The sequence below is a fragment of the Mesoplodon mirus genome, assembly GCF_964341445.2.
Source record: "Mesoplodon mirus genome assembly, chromosome: 4".
Classification (NCBI taxonomy): Eukaryota; Metazoa; Chordata; class Mammalia; order Artiodactyla; family Ziphiidae; genus Mesoplodon; species Mesoplodon mirus.
The window spans coordinates 111,896,703-111,912,699 of NC_138979.1; the positions used below are offsets into that span (position 1 = coordinate 111,896,703).

Consider the following 15,997-nt stretch of genomic DNA (forward strand, 5'->3'; position numbering starts at 1 on the left):
GAAAACATCTTAAAAAAAAAAAAAAAAAAAAAAAGACTGCTTTAAATATCCAAAAAAAAATTTTTGTTTTGTTTAAAGATTGCCACCCTGTTGTAAGAGAGGTGCCAATTGCTCAGGGTTATTCTTCTGAGAGGTCCACGAACAGAGGGAGGCCCCCTTCCTCATCACCAACTTGGGTGGCCTCTATAGCATAAGGGACTGTTGTGTTCCAGAGCTAACAAACAAGAACGATTTACACATGAAGGAAAACAGAAGTAAGAATGTTTGCACCAAGGGCCAGAGGTTCCTTGGCTGCAAACTAGACTCCCAAGGAACCTTTCAGGAGGGACTGATCATCCTGGAGGGGAGCAAAATATTTTAAATGGTTTCTGCCAACATACCTGAAAGTAACAGTTAGTTCTCAACTTTGACAATAAGAAGGTATTTGCAGTGGAGCTGGTACTAGCTACTTGCCAGAAGGAAGCTGTTCCCTCTGTGGGGTTAAGGTTGGGATGGCATAGGAACTACCTCCAAAGGAGAGAGGGATCTCATTCCTGGGGGAAAGCACACCCCACAGGAGTTATGCAGGAATGGAGAACAGAGCAGAAGAGCACTCCATTAAGAAAACGCCCATGATTTCCAGACTGGAAACTTCATAGTTAGGGAGCTTGTCCACACCTCCCACCACCGTGTCCCCAGCACCTACCCCAGTTACTGCCATAAAGTGGGCACTCAGTGAAGGAAGGTTGAATGCATGTGTTTCCTGAAGGGTTTAGTTTCTAGTTACACTGAGTTCAAGACACATAGCCCTGCCTCTAGCTAGTCTGTCATCACAATTCCTGGCTCTTAACCATAATTTTGAAGTAGAAAATGCAAAGGAGCTTTCCAAGTGTTTCAGAACTCACTGCAAAGCAGGGAAACCAGAAATCAGACCTGCGGTGACTCTGAACTTCAATCAAGTCTTGAATTCTTCAATGAGCAGGACAAAACCCCAAAAGATCACAGATCCAGACACTCAAACTGCAAAGTTTCTTGATGTGCTTGCCTTGATGTTAAGAATCTCCCTGTTTCATTTTCTTCTTCAGATCTTTTCCTAATAACTACTGGGACAAGTTTGTAAAGAGAAAGGTATGCCTTGTTGGGGGGCGGGGCAGGGGGAGTAAATTCCATGACCTCCAAAGAAATGTAGATTGTTTTTTTAAGTTCTCCACATACGAACATGAATAAATGTAATGGTGCTTTTATGATGGTATCTCGAGAAGAGTAAGTCACAGAAGGGGTTTTATATGAACGCATATAGGTTTGGGGCTTAGTTCCTATACTCATCTGCCTTAATCAGCTTAAGAAAATCACTGTTTTCTACATACTAGGTTTTTTCTCTCCTCCTAAATGATAGCTAGAAAAGCAGTTTTCACTTAATTGTCTTTATCACTTCTGTTTTCTCTGGAGGTTATTTTTTTCTCTTTATTTTCCTTTTGCATTTTGACTCATGTCTTTATCAACCCCTTGGAAGATCCCAGAGCATAACACAGCTCTGACGGCAATGGGGCTGGAGAAAACATTGGTGGTGATGCACGGCCTGAGCTCACCCTGTCCTCCTCTCTGCTTTAGGTGATCAACAAGTATGGAGATCTCTATGGAGCAGAACGCATTGCTGAACTCCTGGGGTTGGACAAAAATGCCCTCGACTTTAGCCCAGTAGAAGAGGCCAGAGCAGAGGCAGCCTCCCTGGTGTCATGGTACAGAGCTTAGGAGTTAAATCCCAAAGTCTGGCTGACTAGACCCCTTATCTTTCCAGTCCTCTTCCCTGTGCTACAGGGAAAACTCACAATCATGTCTTCGCTGTCTTAGACTCTGGTCTTGCCTGAGTGTTTCTTCTAGGTTCTAAAATATGGGGGGGAGAGCAGTGCTTTAAAAAAAAAATCTAAAGACTTATCAGCCTTTATGCCTGATAGAGCTGAAAGAGAAAGACTAATTAAAATTTCAGGGTGTGTGATTCAGCCATTCTCATTCTCATGGTGAACACATACAACTTGATAAAGCTCAGAGCTGTATTTAGGTTATTAAACCCGAGAGAGAAAAAAATTCATTTTTTCCCCTTATTAAACACTTAACTAAATCTTGACATTTTTAAGTTTTGAAATGATTTGTTCCCCTTTTAGGCTAAGTTCCATCGACATGAAGTACCATATCTGGAAGCTGGGAGTTGTTTTTACTGACAATGTAAGTATGGCATCTGGGAAAGCAAAATTCTGTGCCCCAAGTCCAGGGATGTCATTAGATGCCACAAAGAAACAAGCTATGGAGGCGGCTCAGGAAGATGCAGGGAGTGCTGGGGGAAGACAGAGGGCCCTAGGGTGCTGGGGGGACACTTCTCTCTTGTGCAGTAGTATGAGGCAGATGGGGCTTGACTTGGCAATTCTTGGGCCAGCTCAAAGCGCCTCAGTCCCCTGAATGCCTGAAAAGCTGTTCAATTTCTTCCATTTCCCCAGTCCTTTCTCTACCTCGCCTGGTACACGACCATGTCAGTCCTGGGCCACTACAACAACTTCTTCTTCGCTGCTCATCTGCTGGATATCGCGATGGGCTTCAAGACTCTGAGGACTATTCTGTCATCTGTCACTCACAATGGCAAACAGGTATGGATGGGGGTTTATACTGCTGCAGAACGGGAGGGACCTAGATATGGTTAGGAAAAAACATAACCAGTGGGCTTCCCTGGTGGCGCAGTCATTGAGAACCCTCCTGCCAACGCAGGGGACACGGGTTCGAGCCCTGGCCGGGGAAGATCCCACATGCCGCAGAGCAACTAAGCCCATGCGCCACAACTACTGAGCCTATGCTCTGGAGCCCGCGAGCCACAGCTGCTGGGTCCATGTGCCACAACTCCTGAGGCCCATGCACCTAGAGCCTGTGCTCTGCAACAAGAGAAGCCACCACAGTGAGAAGCCCACGTATCGCAATGAAGAGTAGCCCCCGCTTGCATCAGCTAGAGAAAGCCCGTGCGCAGCCATGAAGACACAGTGTAGCCAAAAAAAAAAAAAAAAAAAAAAAGAACCAATGACTTAGATATATATAGATCTATACATATACACATATATATACAGCTATATGTGTATATAGGTAGACATACATAGCTATATATGTTGTATACATGTATGTGTGCATTTCTATATATATGTATATAGTCATTGCTTATATATCTATATAGTCATTGCTCTACATTGTCTCATCAATATCCAGTCTGTCTTCTACAGAACTGTCAGGGTCAATCCCTTGATTAAAGTCCTCTAATGGCTCCTCCTGTGAACAAATTCAAACTCCCTAGCATTTTATTCCTCATTAAGTGCAAATCCATGAATGAGACATGTTCCCTCACATCTCTAAATCTTTACAGGAGAAGGGAGAAAAGAAAGGAGTTAATATGTACCCAGCTTGGTACAGCCATTATGGGAGACAGTATGTCAGTTCCTCAAAAAATTAAGTATAGAATTGCCATATGATCCAGCAGTTGCACTTCTGGGTATATATATCTGAAGGAGATGAAATCAGTATCTCAAAGAGATATCTATATTCCCATGTTCATAGCAGCATTATTCCCAATAGCCAAGATATGGAAACAACCTGTGTCCATCAGTGGATGAATGGATAAACAAAATTTGTTATGAACATACAGTAGAATATCATTCAGCCGTTAAAAAAAAGGAAATTCTGCCTTTTGCAACAATATAGATGAGCCTAGAGGGCATTCTGCTAAGAGAAATAAGCTAGACACAGAAAGACAAATACTGTATGGTGTCACTTATATGTGGAATCATAAAAAGGGCAAACTTCTAGCACCAGAGAATAGAGCAGTAGTTACCAGGAGCTGGGTGTGTTGGGGGAAATGGGGAGCATTGGTCAAAGAGTACAGACTTTCAGTTATTAAATAAATTAGTTCCGGGGACCTAATGTAAAGCATGGTGGTTATAGTTAAAAATGCTGTATTGTATGCTTGAAATTTGCTAAGAGAGTAGATCTTTTTTTTTTTTTTTTTTTTTGCGGTACGCGGGCCTCTCACTGTTGTGGCCTCTCCCGTTGCGGAGCACAGGCTCCGGACGCGCAGGCTCAGCGGCCATGGCTCACGGGCCCAGCCGCTCCGCAGCATGTGGGATCTTCCCGGACCGGGGCACGAACCCCCTGCACTGGCAGGCAGACTCTCAACCACTGTGCCACCAGGGAAGCCCGAGAGTAGATCTTAAGTGTTCTCAGCAAACACACACACACACACATATGCGGTAACTGTGTGAGGTGATGGATATGTTAATTAACTTGATTATGGTGATCATTTTATAATGTATGCATATATTAAATCATTACATTGTACACCTTAAAAAATAAAAATTCCAACCAGAAAGAAAGTCAGATTAACCTTTCATTGTTCTAAAATGAAAGGGTGCTAGATCATCAGGTATTATGATGGTTTATTTCTTCTAGGCTTCTGGTAGTGGCACCGGTTTCTCAGTTGACACTAAAAAGAACGGAGGAAAGCTAGAGATAGAAATTTGCTGCCACATACAAGAAGCTAAAGTTTGGGGAGGTAATAACAGAATCTGTGATATAGATGTTTGCTGAGAGAGTGGTAAATACTTCCTTATAGGTTCCTGGGAGAAAGGGCATTGTGTATTATTTTTCCATGTGTGTCTTGGGAAGTTTTATCCTATAAAGGTGGCGTTTCCCAAAATGGGATTTATGGAATGCCAGTTCTACAATTTGTTCTTTTAGAATTCTTTTCTTCCCCTTTACTCAGAGAAAGTTCAAATTTTATTGATTTGGTTTAATGGAGTTATACAAAACTGTACCTTAAATGAAAAGTTTAAACAATGAATTTCTTTTAATTAAAAAACAATTTTTATTGGAGTATAGTTGATTTACAATGTTGTGTTAGTTTCAGGTGTACAGCAAATTGAATCAGTTATACATATACATATATCCACTCTTTTTTTAGATTCTTTTCCCATATAGGCCATTAGAGAGTATTAAGTAGAGTTCCCTGTGCCATACAGTAGGTTCTTATTAGTTATCTGTTTTATATATAGGAGTGTATATATGTCAATCCCAATATCCCAATTTATCCCTCACCCCCTTATCCCCTGGTAAGCATAAGTTTGTTTTCTACATCTGTGACTCTACTTCTGTTTTGTAAATAAGTTCATTTGTCCCCATTTTTTTTAGATTCCACATACAAGTGATATCATATGATATTCGTCTTTCTGTGTCTGACTTACTTCACTTAGTATGACAGTCTCTAGGTCTATCCATGTTGCTGCAAATGGCATTATTTTGTTCTTTTTTATGGCCGAGTAATATTCTATTGTATATATATGTACCACATCTTCTTTATCCATTCCTCTGTTGATGGACATTTAGGCTGCTTCCATGTCCTTGCTATTGTAAATAGTGCTGCATATTGGGGTGCATGTGTCTTTTTGAATTATGGTTTTCTCAGGGTATATGCCCAGTAGTGGGACTGCTGCGTCATATGGTAATTCTATTTGTAGTTTTTTAAGGAACCTCCATACTGTTCTCCATAGTGGCTCTATCAATTTACATTCCCACCAACAGTGTAGGAGGGTTCCCTTTTCTCCACGCCCTCTCCAGCATTTATTAAACAATGAATGTCTTATATGGGCTTGCCGACTAAACTCTGGCAAGATTGTTAAAAAAAAAAAAAGTGCCCAGTTTGTGCCATGTGCTGGGTATTGCAATAGGCTCACAACCACCCTGTAAGGTAAGTGTTACACTCACTTGAGAGAGAAGAGCACTGAGGCTCAGAGAGGCTAAGTATTTCACCCAAGAGCACACAGCTGCTAAGTGGCAGAACTTAGATTCAAGCCCATTTGTTCCTTGGTGCAAAGCCCACATTCTTTCTCTTTTTCTAAACTGGCTGCTTTCCATGAGGTCTGCTATCCAAGGTTCAAATCACTAAATTCATTGTTCAAGAAGCTGCTGAATATGTCTGTTCTGGTACTTATCATGCCCACTCCCTTTTGTGTAGCAGCTTGAGGGCAAAGAAAGATTTTATGATGTTGATCTTCACAGCTCCAGCCCAGCACCTAGTCCCTGGTATAGGCCTGATGAGCGGGTTCTGTGTAGTCCTCATTTATTGTGCCTCCGAAAGCCAAGAAACAAACAGGCTGTATGACCCTGGCAAAGGTCCAAGGCAGGCTTCTTCATTATGAAAAATGTCACTTTGCTCAACCATCATAATTCTTATAGTAGCTTCAAAGCTGTGACAATTATCCAGTTCATGGTTAGTTATGAAATATTGTGATGTAGGGATACCCATGAGCCCAAGGAATCTGTAGGGTTTTTTTTTTTTAATTTTTAAAAAATTTTATTGAAGTATAGTTGATTTACAATGTTGTGTTGATTTCCTCTGTACTGAAAAGTGACTCAGTTACACATATATGTATATATATATATATATATATATATTTAAATTTTATTGAAGTATAGCTGATTTACAGTGTTATATTAATTTCTTGTAGTTTCTTTAGAAGCAGCATTAGAACTTATGGTTACCAAAGGGAGGTAGGGAGGGATAAATTAGGAGTTTGGGATTAACATATACACACTAATATATATATAATAGGTAAACGACAAGGACCTATTGTATATAACACAGGGAATTATACTCAATATTTTGTAACAACCTAAGTGGGAAAAGAATTTGAAAAAGAACAGATACATGTATATGTATAACTGAATCACTATGCTGTACACCTGAAACTAACACAATATTGTAAATCAACTCTACTTCAATTAAATAAATAAGCAAATAAATAAAAGCAGCGTTAGAGTGAAAGCGACATCTTGAAGCCTTGGGTCACTGCTATCTCTGTGAAAAAACAAAGTAACCATCTTCAGAGCACCATCACTATTCTCATCCTTAAATCCCTGTGTAGTTTATATGCGCCCCGTGCAGTACCCCAGCTGTTAGTCTGCCCGGGCTGCCATAACAAAATACTGAACACTGGGGGCTTAGACAACAGACATTGATTTCCTCTCAGTTCTGGAGGCTGGAAGTCCAAGATCAAGGTGTGGGTAGCTTGGCGTGCAGCTGGCTGCCTCTTGCTGCTTTTTCACTTGATTATCCTTTGATGCATATGACTACCTGGTATCTCTCGTTCTGCATCCTAACCTCCTCCTCTTGTAAGAACACCAGTCAGATTGAAGCAGGGCCTACCCTCACAGCCTCATTTTAATTAAATCACCTCTTTAAAGGCCCTATCTCCAAGTGCAGTCACCTTCAGAGGTACTGGGGGTTAGGGCTTCAATATATGAATTCCGGGGGAACACAGTTTGTTCCATAACAGTCCATCATTACTCTTTTCTCCCAGTAAGCCTGTTTCTCTCTTTGATCTTGCTTTCCTTCGGCACCTGCTGTATGACAGCCTTCGTTCCAGACCCCTCATCTTTCCCCTTTCCTCTGTTTTCTTGGAGTCTCCCATCAACCTTTCAAGGTGGAGAAGACCCACCTCCTCTTCCCTCTCTCTCTCTCTTTCCGCTCCCAGTTGGTCCTGACTGTCGGTCTCCTGGCCGTGGTGGTTTACCTCTATACCGTGGTGGCGTTCAACTTCTTCCGCAAGTTCTACAACAAAAGTGAAGACGACGATGAGCCCGACATGAAGTGTGATGACATGATGACGGTGAGAATTCCCTGTAGGGCCACCTGGTCACCTGGCGTGGCTGTGGGCAGAGTGGTAGAGTGGAGACACAGCAGGACAGAGATGAGAGGAGAACACTGATGTCTCATCCGAGAGGGAGGCGGGTCCTGGAAAGACAGAAGTGATGGAATAGACCACTTGCCGGGGCCCAGGTGGAAAGAGAAGCACACAGCTAAGCGGATCACCATCCATCCACATCTGTGTGTGGCCAAGACGTGAGTTACCTGTGTCTGTATCTCATGGAAGTCAAACTATGATTCTTTGCCTCTGAGAGCTAGGAGCAAAGTCCCATGAATCTGGTGCTCCGTTTATTTCAGCAAGCCAGTGGGGCTTGTTTCAGAACAGCCATGTCGTCTGAAAAATGTCACAGCAGCAGGATTGGGTCAGGGCGGGGCTGGGGCTCCAGCCAGGCCAGCCCAGCCCCTGCGGGCATAGAAGGGCACAGCGCAGGGTGAGCCAGCACAGCTGCAGTAGCATGTCTAGACGTTTATCGTGACCAGATTTCAGGAAAAGAATGTGTGTATCAGAGACAGGTGACCGTACACTGCCCCCTGCCCCCGCCTGTGATCGTTTCTCCAGAAAATAGATAAGGCTTTTTGGCTAAAAACTCTCCGTGTGCTTTCCTGGGGCAAGCAGCCCATGAGGCAGCGACACTACAGGCAGAAGAGCAGCCGTACGACCAGCGTCGGCTCCGTGCTGCCGCTGGCTTTTGATTTCCCAGCCGTAAGACTGCCTCCACACTCCCATCCCGAAGCCATCACAGCCAGTCAGGAGGAGAGACAGAGGGCAGCCTGCTCTGTGAGCCCTGGCCCAGGAGCCTACCTGGAGCACACGGGCACTTGGGAGGAGATTCTGCGGGGAGCCCTGCCCTCCCAGGGGCGCGGAGGATGCCAAGTAGGGGAGGCCTTTTCCCGGAGGCTGTAGCCTGGCCCCAAGTCCAGGCTGGCACTTTAAAATTAAGTGAGAGAAAACTCATATCTGGCATATGCCATCCTCATCAGGGCAGAAAGTTCTTTTAACTTATACACACCTAGAGTGAATTCTCACGTGTGTGTCAAAGAGTTCAAAACTGTTTTTAAGAAAAGAGCAAAAAACACCTTTTCAAGGCTACGTGGAACAGCAATCTTTCCATCTTTATAGACACCAAGCTAACCAGAGGGTGTAGCGGACAGAGTTAGCAGCATGAATGTGTTGTTGTGAAAAGTACCGTTCTCCTGCCTCAGGGCTGTCATGTTTTGATCTTATTACATGAATGATCTGACCATCTCTGTAAAAACAAACAAAACTCTGCGCCTTTGACCTGAATCGCCATCATTTTTCTTCTCTAGTGTTACCTGTTCCACATGTACGTGGGAGTGAGAGCTGGAGGTGGCATTGGCGATGAAATTGAAGACCCCGCTGGGGACCCGTATGAAATGTACCGCATCGTCTTTGACATTACATTCTTCTTCTTCGTCATTGTCATCCTGCTGGCCATCATCCAAGGTATGCTTGCCAGTTATGTCGTCTGCATGGGGCTCAGTCAATCTGATTCTCTTTGCCTTTCTGCACCTGACTTAATTGTTTTATGTAAAGAGGTTTATGCATTCGCTTACCTGTTAATTCAACAGACATCTCTTGAACGTCTACTATATATAAAGGCAAAACATACACCCAGGCACTGATACAGGGAACTTGAGCATCCTTACAGAGGACTACCCTCGCCCACTCCTTCATTACCCACTCTGAATTGATCATTTCTGTCTCATTCTGCTTCCTAAATATCCCCTTTGGCTAGTGTTGCCTCACATCCTCATGATTCCTGCCCTGATCATTTTCCTCCCAGGCAGTGGGGTGGGAAGGAGCAGAAAGAGGATCTGTGAGAGTGTGACATGTTTTTTCCTTCCCTGCGGGGAGAGGTACTGGTATTTTGGTTAGTAGCTTGTCAGGAATTAGAGAAAGAGGGTGATGAATTTAGTTTGAGTCATGCTGAGTTGAGGTACCTATGAGACATCGTGCAGGCGTTGAGGGCTAATAAGCAGTTAACTGTAATCGGTCTTTCAAGAGACAAGTCAGGAATGGAATAGGATAGAAATATGACATTCAATAAGGACACACAAGTCAAATATTAATGAATACAAAAATAAAAGAAATGGGATCCATTGGTGGTGGTGGTCAAAGATACAAGTGTAGAGATTTCCCAGAAGGAAAAGCAAAGAAACTGAGGAGGAGCCCTGACTGATACATATCAGCGCCTCAGGGCCTAGAAGAGGAAGAGCCAATAAGGAAGACAGAAAGGGAACAGCCAAGCAAAAGAGTAGGACAAGGAAGGAAGGATAAGAAGGATAAGAAGAAAGAGAGTCCAGGAGGAGTGAATAGTTAGTGTCAATTACTGCCGAGAGGCGTTGTAAGAGGAACCATGAGAAATGTTAGCCAGGACTCAGCATTTGAAAACACAAGTGTTTTTCCTAATTTTGATTTAATTGTATCATTCAGCTTTATAATTCATTTTTTAAACATCTTTATTGGAGTATAATTGCTTTACAATGGTGTGTTAGCTTCTGCTTTATAACAAAGTGAATCAGCTATACATATACATATATCCCCATATCTCTTCCCTCTTGCGTCTCCCTCCCTCCCACCCCTCTAGGTGGTCACAAAGGATCTCCCTGTGCTATGCGGCTGCTTCCCACTAGCTATCTATTTTACGTTTGGTAGTGTATATATGTCCATGCCACTCTCTCACTTCGTCCCAGCTTACCCTTCCCCCTCCCCATATCCTCAAGTCCATTCTCTAGTAGGTCTGTGTCTTTATTCCTGTCTTACCCCTAGGTTCTTCATGACTTTTTTTTTCTTAAATTCCATATATATGTGTTAGCATACGGTAGTTGTCTTTCTCTTTCTGACTTACTTCACTCTGTATGACAGACTCTAGGTCCATCCACCTCACTACAAATAACTCAATTTCATTTCTTTTTATGGCTGAGTAATATTCCACATTTTTTTTAAACAAAACATAATGGCCTCTGCCATTCCGTCTATCATTTCTCTGCCCTGACTAAACAGATTATTTGAAGTGTTTTGTTTGTCTTTGTATTTAAAATTCCAGGTCTTATTATTGATGCTTTTGGGGAGCTGAGAGACCAGCAGGAACAAGTACGAGAGGATATGGAGGTACCGTTCTACTAATCCCAACTTGATTTCCATTATCTCACAGCACATGGACTTTTTAAACAGTAGGTTCTACTCTTATTTAGGGCCAGCCCTAGGCAAAATTACCATGATTGTTTTCCAAGCCTGTCCTCTTCTCTGGGCCCATCTACCAGCTCTGGGCATTTCTTCTGCTCCACCCTCTGTGCTCTGTACCCTACCACCCACCCCCCACCACCTGCTGCCTCCGCCACACCCCAGGCTTAGGAAGGAGCAAGTACCCTCCACTAGGTAGAAGCTAGGTATGTGACACTCAAGACGACTAACAGCCTAAAGCATGAAAGAGAGAAATATTTTACAGTGTCTCTCAATTCAAGCAGAGATCCTCACCCTTTTGCTGCCTGCCTGTAATGTCACGCCTACTCATGCCTTTTCTCCCTGTTATTCTTCTTAGACTAAATGTTTCATCTGTGGGATTGGCAATGACTACTTTGACACGACCCCTCATGGTTTTGAAACACACACCTTACAGGAGCACAACTTAGCCAACTACTTGTGAGTATCCTTGGTCAGCAAAGGTGATGGGGCAGGAACAGTGAGTAAAATACAGTTACGTCATGTAGTTCACGCTCTGCCAATGCCTTTCCCTCCTTGGTCTCCGGAAAGTAGAGGCAGTTAGGAAAGAACTTGCAGGAGTCCCCATGAGCCCGTGTCTTTGTCCACATGCCCTGCCCCTCCCCTGTTCTGATTGATAGATGTGCACTGCAGACTTTCTGCTCCGAGCAAATGTCAGCCCCTCAACCTGGAATTAGATCCCATCCCTTCTCAATCAAGGTCATATTAACTCCAGCAAGTTTCCCCTCTGCTGAATTTTTCCTATCACTGTATAATATTTTTTAATCCTAAACAAAGGAAAAAGGCTGTGACCCCACTTTTCCTTCCAGCTGTTGACCTGCTTCTTCCTTCCCTTCCAGCAAAACTGGAAAAGTGGGCATGTTCAGGGTCTCCAATCTCTCTCATCCCCCCCTCCAGTCAGGCCTTCCTCCCCACCAATTCATATTTGCTCTTGTCAAGGCAGACAGTCACCTGCATGCTGCTGAATTCCAGGGCAACTGAGTGAGAGTAAATATTTTTACTTTTCCATAACATATCTGAGACACACAAAATTTCAATTCTATATTCTTATAAGATGATAAACTGGCCTACTAAGAATTATATGGTAAGAGTTTTGGTTACCATTTATTGTTTACCTTAGGATTTTCTAAAAAAACAATAAAATGGTAGCCAAAATTCTTCCTCACAAGTGACCTTAGCTCAAGGTTTGATGACAGTAAAAAGGACCTCTCCTCACAAGAAGGCTAATTTTGAGATAAATGTATATTATTATTAGAAGATGATGGTGTATGTTGTCATGCCACGTTTCCCCTATTCTGAAAGGTATAGGAGTCAGCATGATGCTGAACAATGTATTTAATCTTCTCTCCAGCTCACCTGAGTAAATGAACTTTGATTTTCTAACCAAAGAATCTAATACTGTCTTTTTCTCAGTTGTTAAACCTTTTTTCCTCGTTCCAGGTTCTTCCTGATGTATTTGATTAATAAAGATGAAACAGAGCACACAGGTCAGGTGAGAAATACCTTAATTGAGATAAAGCTTCCCCTTTCTACGTCAAGCCTCAGTAGAGCACAGGATATCTGAAATAGAGAGGTGACCCCATTTGTCTCTTCTGTGCGTTTTCCCACTGCTTCCTGCATTGTTCCACCATCTCTTTGTGACTTAAGGAGCCAAAATTCTAAGGCACTCCCATCTATTCCAAAAGGCCCCCTTGGTTACCCTTCCCAGCAAACACTGACATTTTCTAAATCCTTATAGTTGCTGCTTCAGGGCAGAATAGCTGGAGGTGGGGAGAACATTACAGAGAAAAAGACAATGCAAAGCTGAGTGGGTGGCTCCAACAAAGAGCAGGAGTGTCAGAGTAAAATGGTGCAAGAGACAGCCTAAGAAAGATAACGACCTCCTGCGTGGGTGACACAGGGATGCGGAGGTGTGGGTGTGACAGTGTGCGTGAAAGTAGGTGTCAGAGGGATTCTGTGACTAAGTATGAAAAAGAAGTGTAAAGACAGAGAATAGGGGAGGAAAAGCTAGCTTACCAAATATGCAAACATCATTGGATTCGTAGGAAAACTCCACGGCTCAGACCCTTAGAGGCAGTTGGTACCCAGATCTGGCTTTGGCTCTCTGGGCACCTGCCTAAGCGGGCACTCAGTGCTTCCTCATCATATATTCTGCCTTCTACCAGTTACAAATGGCATGGAGTCAACCCACTGCTAAATCTTTAAGTATTTTTAGTGGCGATCATCAAGTTGGTTTCACTGTGGAGTTTTTGTTTGTTTTGGTGGGGGGGGGGTGGTCAGAAGAAGGGAGAAATGACTTCTTGCTCCCCAAACAGCCTGAGCTGGCAACAGTGCAAGAAAGAATGTACCAGTTGGGCCTCATATTTATCCACAACAGTATTCCCAAAGGGAGACATATAGAGGGAAAATAAATTGGGTTCCAGCTTACTGTGGTTTATAAAGAAGTCTCCTTTGTTCCCGTTATTTCAGGAATCTTATGTCTGGAAGATGTACCAAGAAAGGTGTTGGGATTTCTTCCCTGCTGGTGACTGCTTCCGGAAACAGTACGAAGATCAGCTTGGATAAATGGGAATGAAAGAAGCCTCCACCCTTCTGGACGGTCAATAAAATCCTTAACAGTTCTGCAACACATTTGAAAAGTGACATTTCCTAAATGCCTCCCTTACAAGGAAGTGTTTGTTACACATCTGTGATATTCTGGAATTGATTTGGCTTTTTGTATCTAATGGACGTACACTGTGCGAGATAACCTGTCAAAAATGTTAAAAGAAAAAAGAGTATGGCACAGCTTCAAGGAAGCTCTAGTTGAAAGCCTTCAAGTTTCTCAGTTCTAACTAGTTCGTTGGGATGGCACCACTGAGGGAAGGGCTGGAGAAGTAGGAAGTTTTGGATGCATAATACCTGGAATTTTAAACACTTGAATTCCACATGACGGTACTCCACTAGTGACTCATGGTCTGAGCTACAAAAAAAAATCATTTTAAAACTGCAGTCTAATTTTTCCCATGGTACTTGCTAGTGAATGTATCCAGAATCAGCTTGAAAAGCTTTAAGCAGTTAAAGAAGTAGAAAAAAACAAACAAAAAAACAAACCGCCACTTTGTCGACACTGAAATATCGAGTAAGTAAGTGCCTTACAAAACCTCTTTAGATATAGCTATGCAAGTTTTTTACGTTTATGTTCGAGATGGACAGTTCCATTAATTAGTTGTGTTGATCTTCTGTCTTACTTTATGAAACTGCACTCAAAGGTTATTCATATGATTTTTTTTTTCAGTAACAGCTTGTCAACTGCTGTTATTAGAGAAAGAAAGTACTGTACTGAAAATTCAGAAAAAAATCTTATGCCAAACTGAGTAACGCTTTATGGTCTCCCTTGTAATAGTGGAGCTGCTCTGTTTAGGTGAATCTCCTTAAATAAAATGAAGTGCCCACTGCAATAAAGTCATCATCACCAATTCATGGTTTGGCCTCTTGTAACGCATCCTTTCTGGATGATTTACAACCACCCTGTGATGCTGGGAAAAGGGACAGGAGACTATCAAACAGCCCACGGCTCCCCACACAAGAAGGAAAGGAAGAAAAAAATCCACAGACCAGCGTTTGTTTATTTTGGCCAAATGCATGCCTGGTTGCTTAGCTCTCTTCATCAGCAGCACCTGCTATGCTGTAAAAATTGAGAGGAAGAAACTGGACACAAGGGCCATAACATCTGCCCTTAAGAAATCTATTCAATTACTAAGCCAGAGAACAAATGCAGCGAGCCTCTTACTATCTCATTTCGGATTTGTTGAACATGGGGGAGGTAGGCGTCTACTGCTAAGCGTGATGGCCACACGGGCTCGGGCTGTGCTTGTAAACCAGCTGTTCTGGAAGGACAGCCTTGGGCCCGCCTTCCCTTACAAGGCAACTGAAATTGGCTTCAGGCACTTTTCATTTTCTTTCTCTCTCTTTTTTTTTTTTCCTTTCATCCTGTTTAGGAAATCATGCTGTCCAACCAATCTTCAAGCTCTTCCTCAGTAACATTTCTGGATATACTTGGTTGCTCAGATGCCACGTTCTTTCCTTCCAACGCAGACGGTTTTGCAGGATCTAAAAAAATAAAAGCAACATTAACAACTTCACGTTAGTGCCAGAATCGAGGGTTAATGCTTCCCTGGGGTTTGATCCATGCTGGAAATCAGCCAAATTATTACTTTGCTCACGATAAGGGGAAACGTTCTATTCTTTTCCTACTCCCTAAGAAGATCCAATAATACCTAAACAAATTCATAAATGGAGTAGAGATTTGCTCTTCTATATATTTGGATGCTGAATTTCACAGTTCACTCGTTTTTTTTTTGTTTTTTTTTTGTTTTTTTTTTTTTTTTTGCGGTATGCGGGCCTCTCACTGTTGTGGCCTCTCCCGTTGCGGAGCACAGGCTCCGGATGCGCAGGCCCAGCGGCCATGGCTCACGGGCCCAGCCGCTCCGCGGCATATGGGATCCTCCCAGACCGGGGCACGAACCCGTATCCCCTGCATCGGCAGGCGGACTCTCAACCACTGCGCCACCAGGGAGGCCCCACTCGTTTTTTTTTTTAAAGACTAACAGCTTAGTTTCCTGGAAACTAAAGCCATTAAAGGGTCCTGAATGCAGTGTATGGACGGGGCAGTCACTAGGCCTCTCCCTGTCAGATGGCCCACCATCTAAGAGAACATGCACAAATGAGGAAGTCTTCTTTTGTTAAAAACAAAACAAACAAACAAAAACAACCAAGATCGAAATAGTAAGCAAGAAAGCACAAAGAACTGGTCAATAGGCCTGTTCAGACAGTCGATTAAAAGGTCTGCTGCTGCACAGCTGAGGCCACGAGTATCGAAATGCCTTTTACAGCACGAGTTCCATTTGCAGCCCCGGGTTTAAGATTGCAATCAGGCAGGTAGCAGCTTTGGAACAAATATCGAGTGAGAGCAACGTTGTCAGAAAGGTCAGCTCAGGGGGAAGCAGAGATGTGAGCACAGAAATAGATGTCAGTGGACAAGGCCAGATCGATGTCAGACACTG

The 15,997-nt window shown here is 43.1% G+C and overlaps 2 protein-coding genes across 4 annotated transcripts in view; one reads left to right on the forward strand and one right to left on the reverse strand.

The window, feature by feature from the left end:
• The window catches only part of RYR3 (ryanodine receptor 3), a gene marked incomplete at its 5' end in the record, with an annotated part of 560,922 nt that extends 546,474 nt beyond the window's left edge, over positions 1 to 14,448 (forward strand). For all 3 annotated transcript variants that reach the window (XM_082617154.1, XM_082617153.1, XM_082617155.1), the window contains 10 exons: positions 1,065 to 1,107; positions 1,591 to 1,718; positions 2,142 to 2,202; positions 2,472 to 2,618; positions 7,536 to 7,670; positions 9,017 to 9,173; positions 10,777 to 10,841; positions 11,272 to 11,372; positions 12,393 to 12,444; positions 13,422 to 14,448. In XM_082617154.1, coding sequence (XP_082473280.1) covers positions 1,065 to 1,107; positions 1,591 to 1,718; positions 2,142 to 2,202; positions 2,472 to 2,618; positions 7,536 to 7,670; positions 9,017 to 9,173; positions 10,777 to 10,841; positions 11,272 to 11,372; positions 12,393 to 12,444; positions 13,422 to 13,517 — 985 coding nt within the window. In that variant the 3' untranslated portion in view covers positions 13,518 to 14,448. The remainder of the gene's footprint in view (positions 1 to 1,064; positions 1,108 to 1,590; positions 1,719 to 2,141; positions 2,203 to 2,471; positions 2,619 to 7,535; positions 7,671 to 9,016; positions 9,174 to 10,776; positions 10,842 to 11,271; positions 11,373 to 12,392; positions 12,445 to 13,421) is intronic.
• Positions 14,449 to 14,542: 94 nt separating this feature from the next.
• AVEN (apoptosis and caspase activation inhibitor) overlaps positions 14,543 to 15,997 on the reverse strand; it is a 177,890-nt gene continuing 176,435 nt past the window's right edge. The window contains exon 6 of the mRNA XM_082617157.1: positions 14,543 to 15,044. Within this exon, the coding sequence (XP_082473283.1) occupies positions 14,929 to 15,044 (116 nt within the window). The 3' untranslated portion in view covers positions 14,543 to 14,928. The remainder of the gene's footprint in view (positions 15,045 to 15,997) is intronic.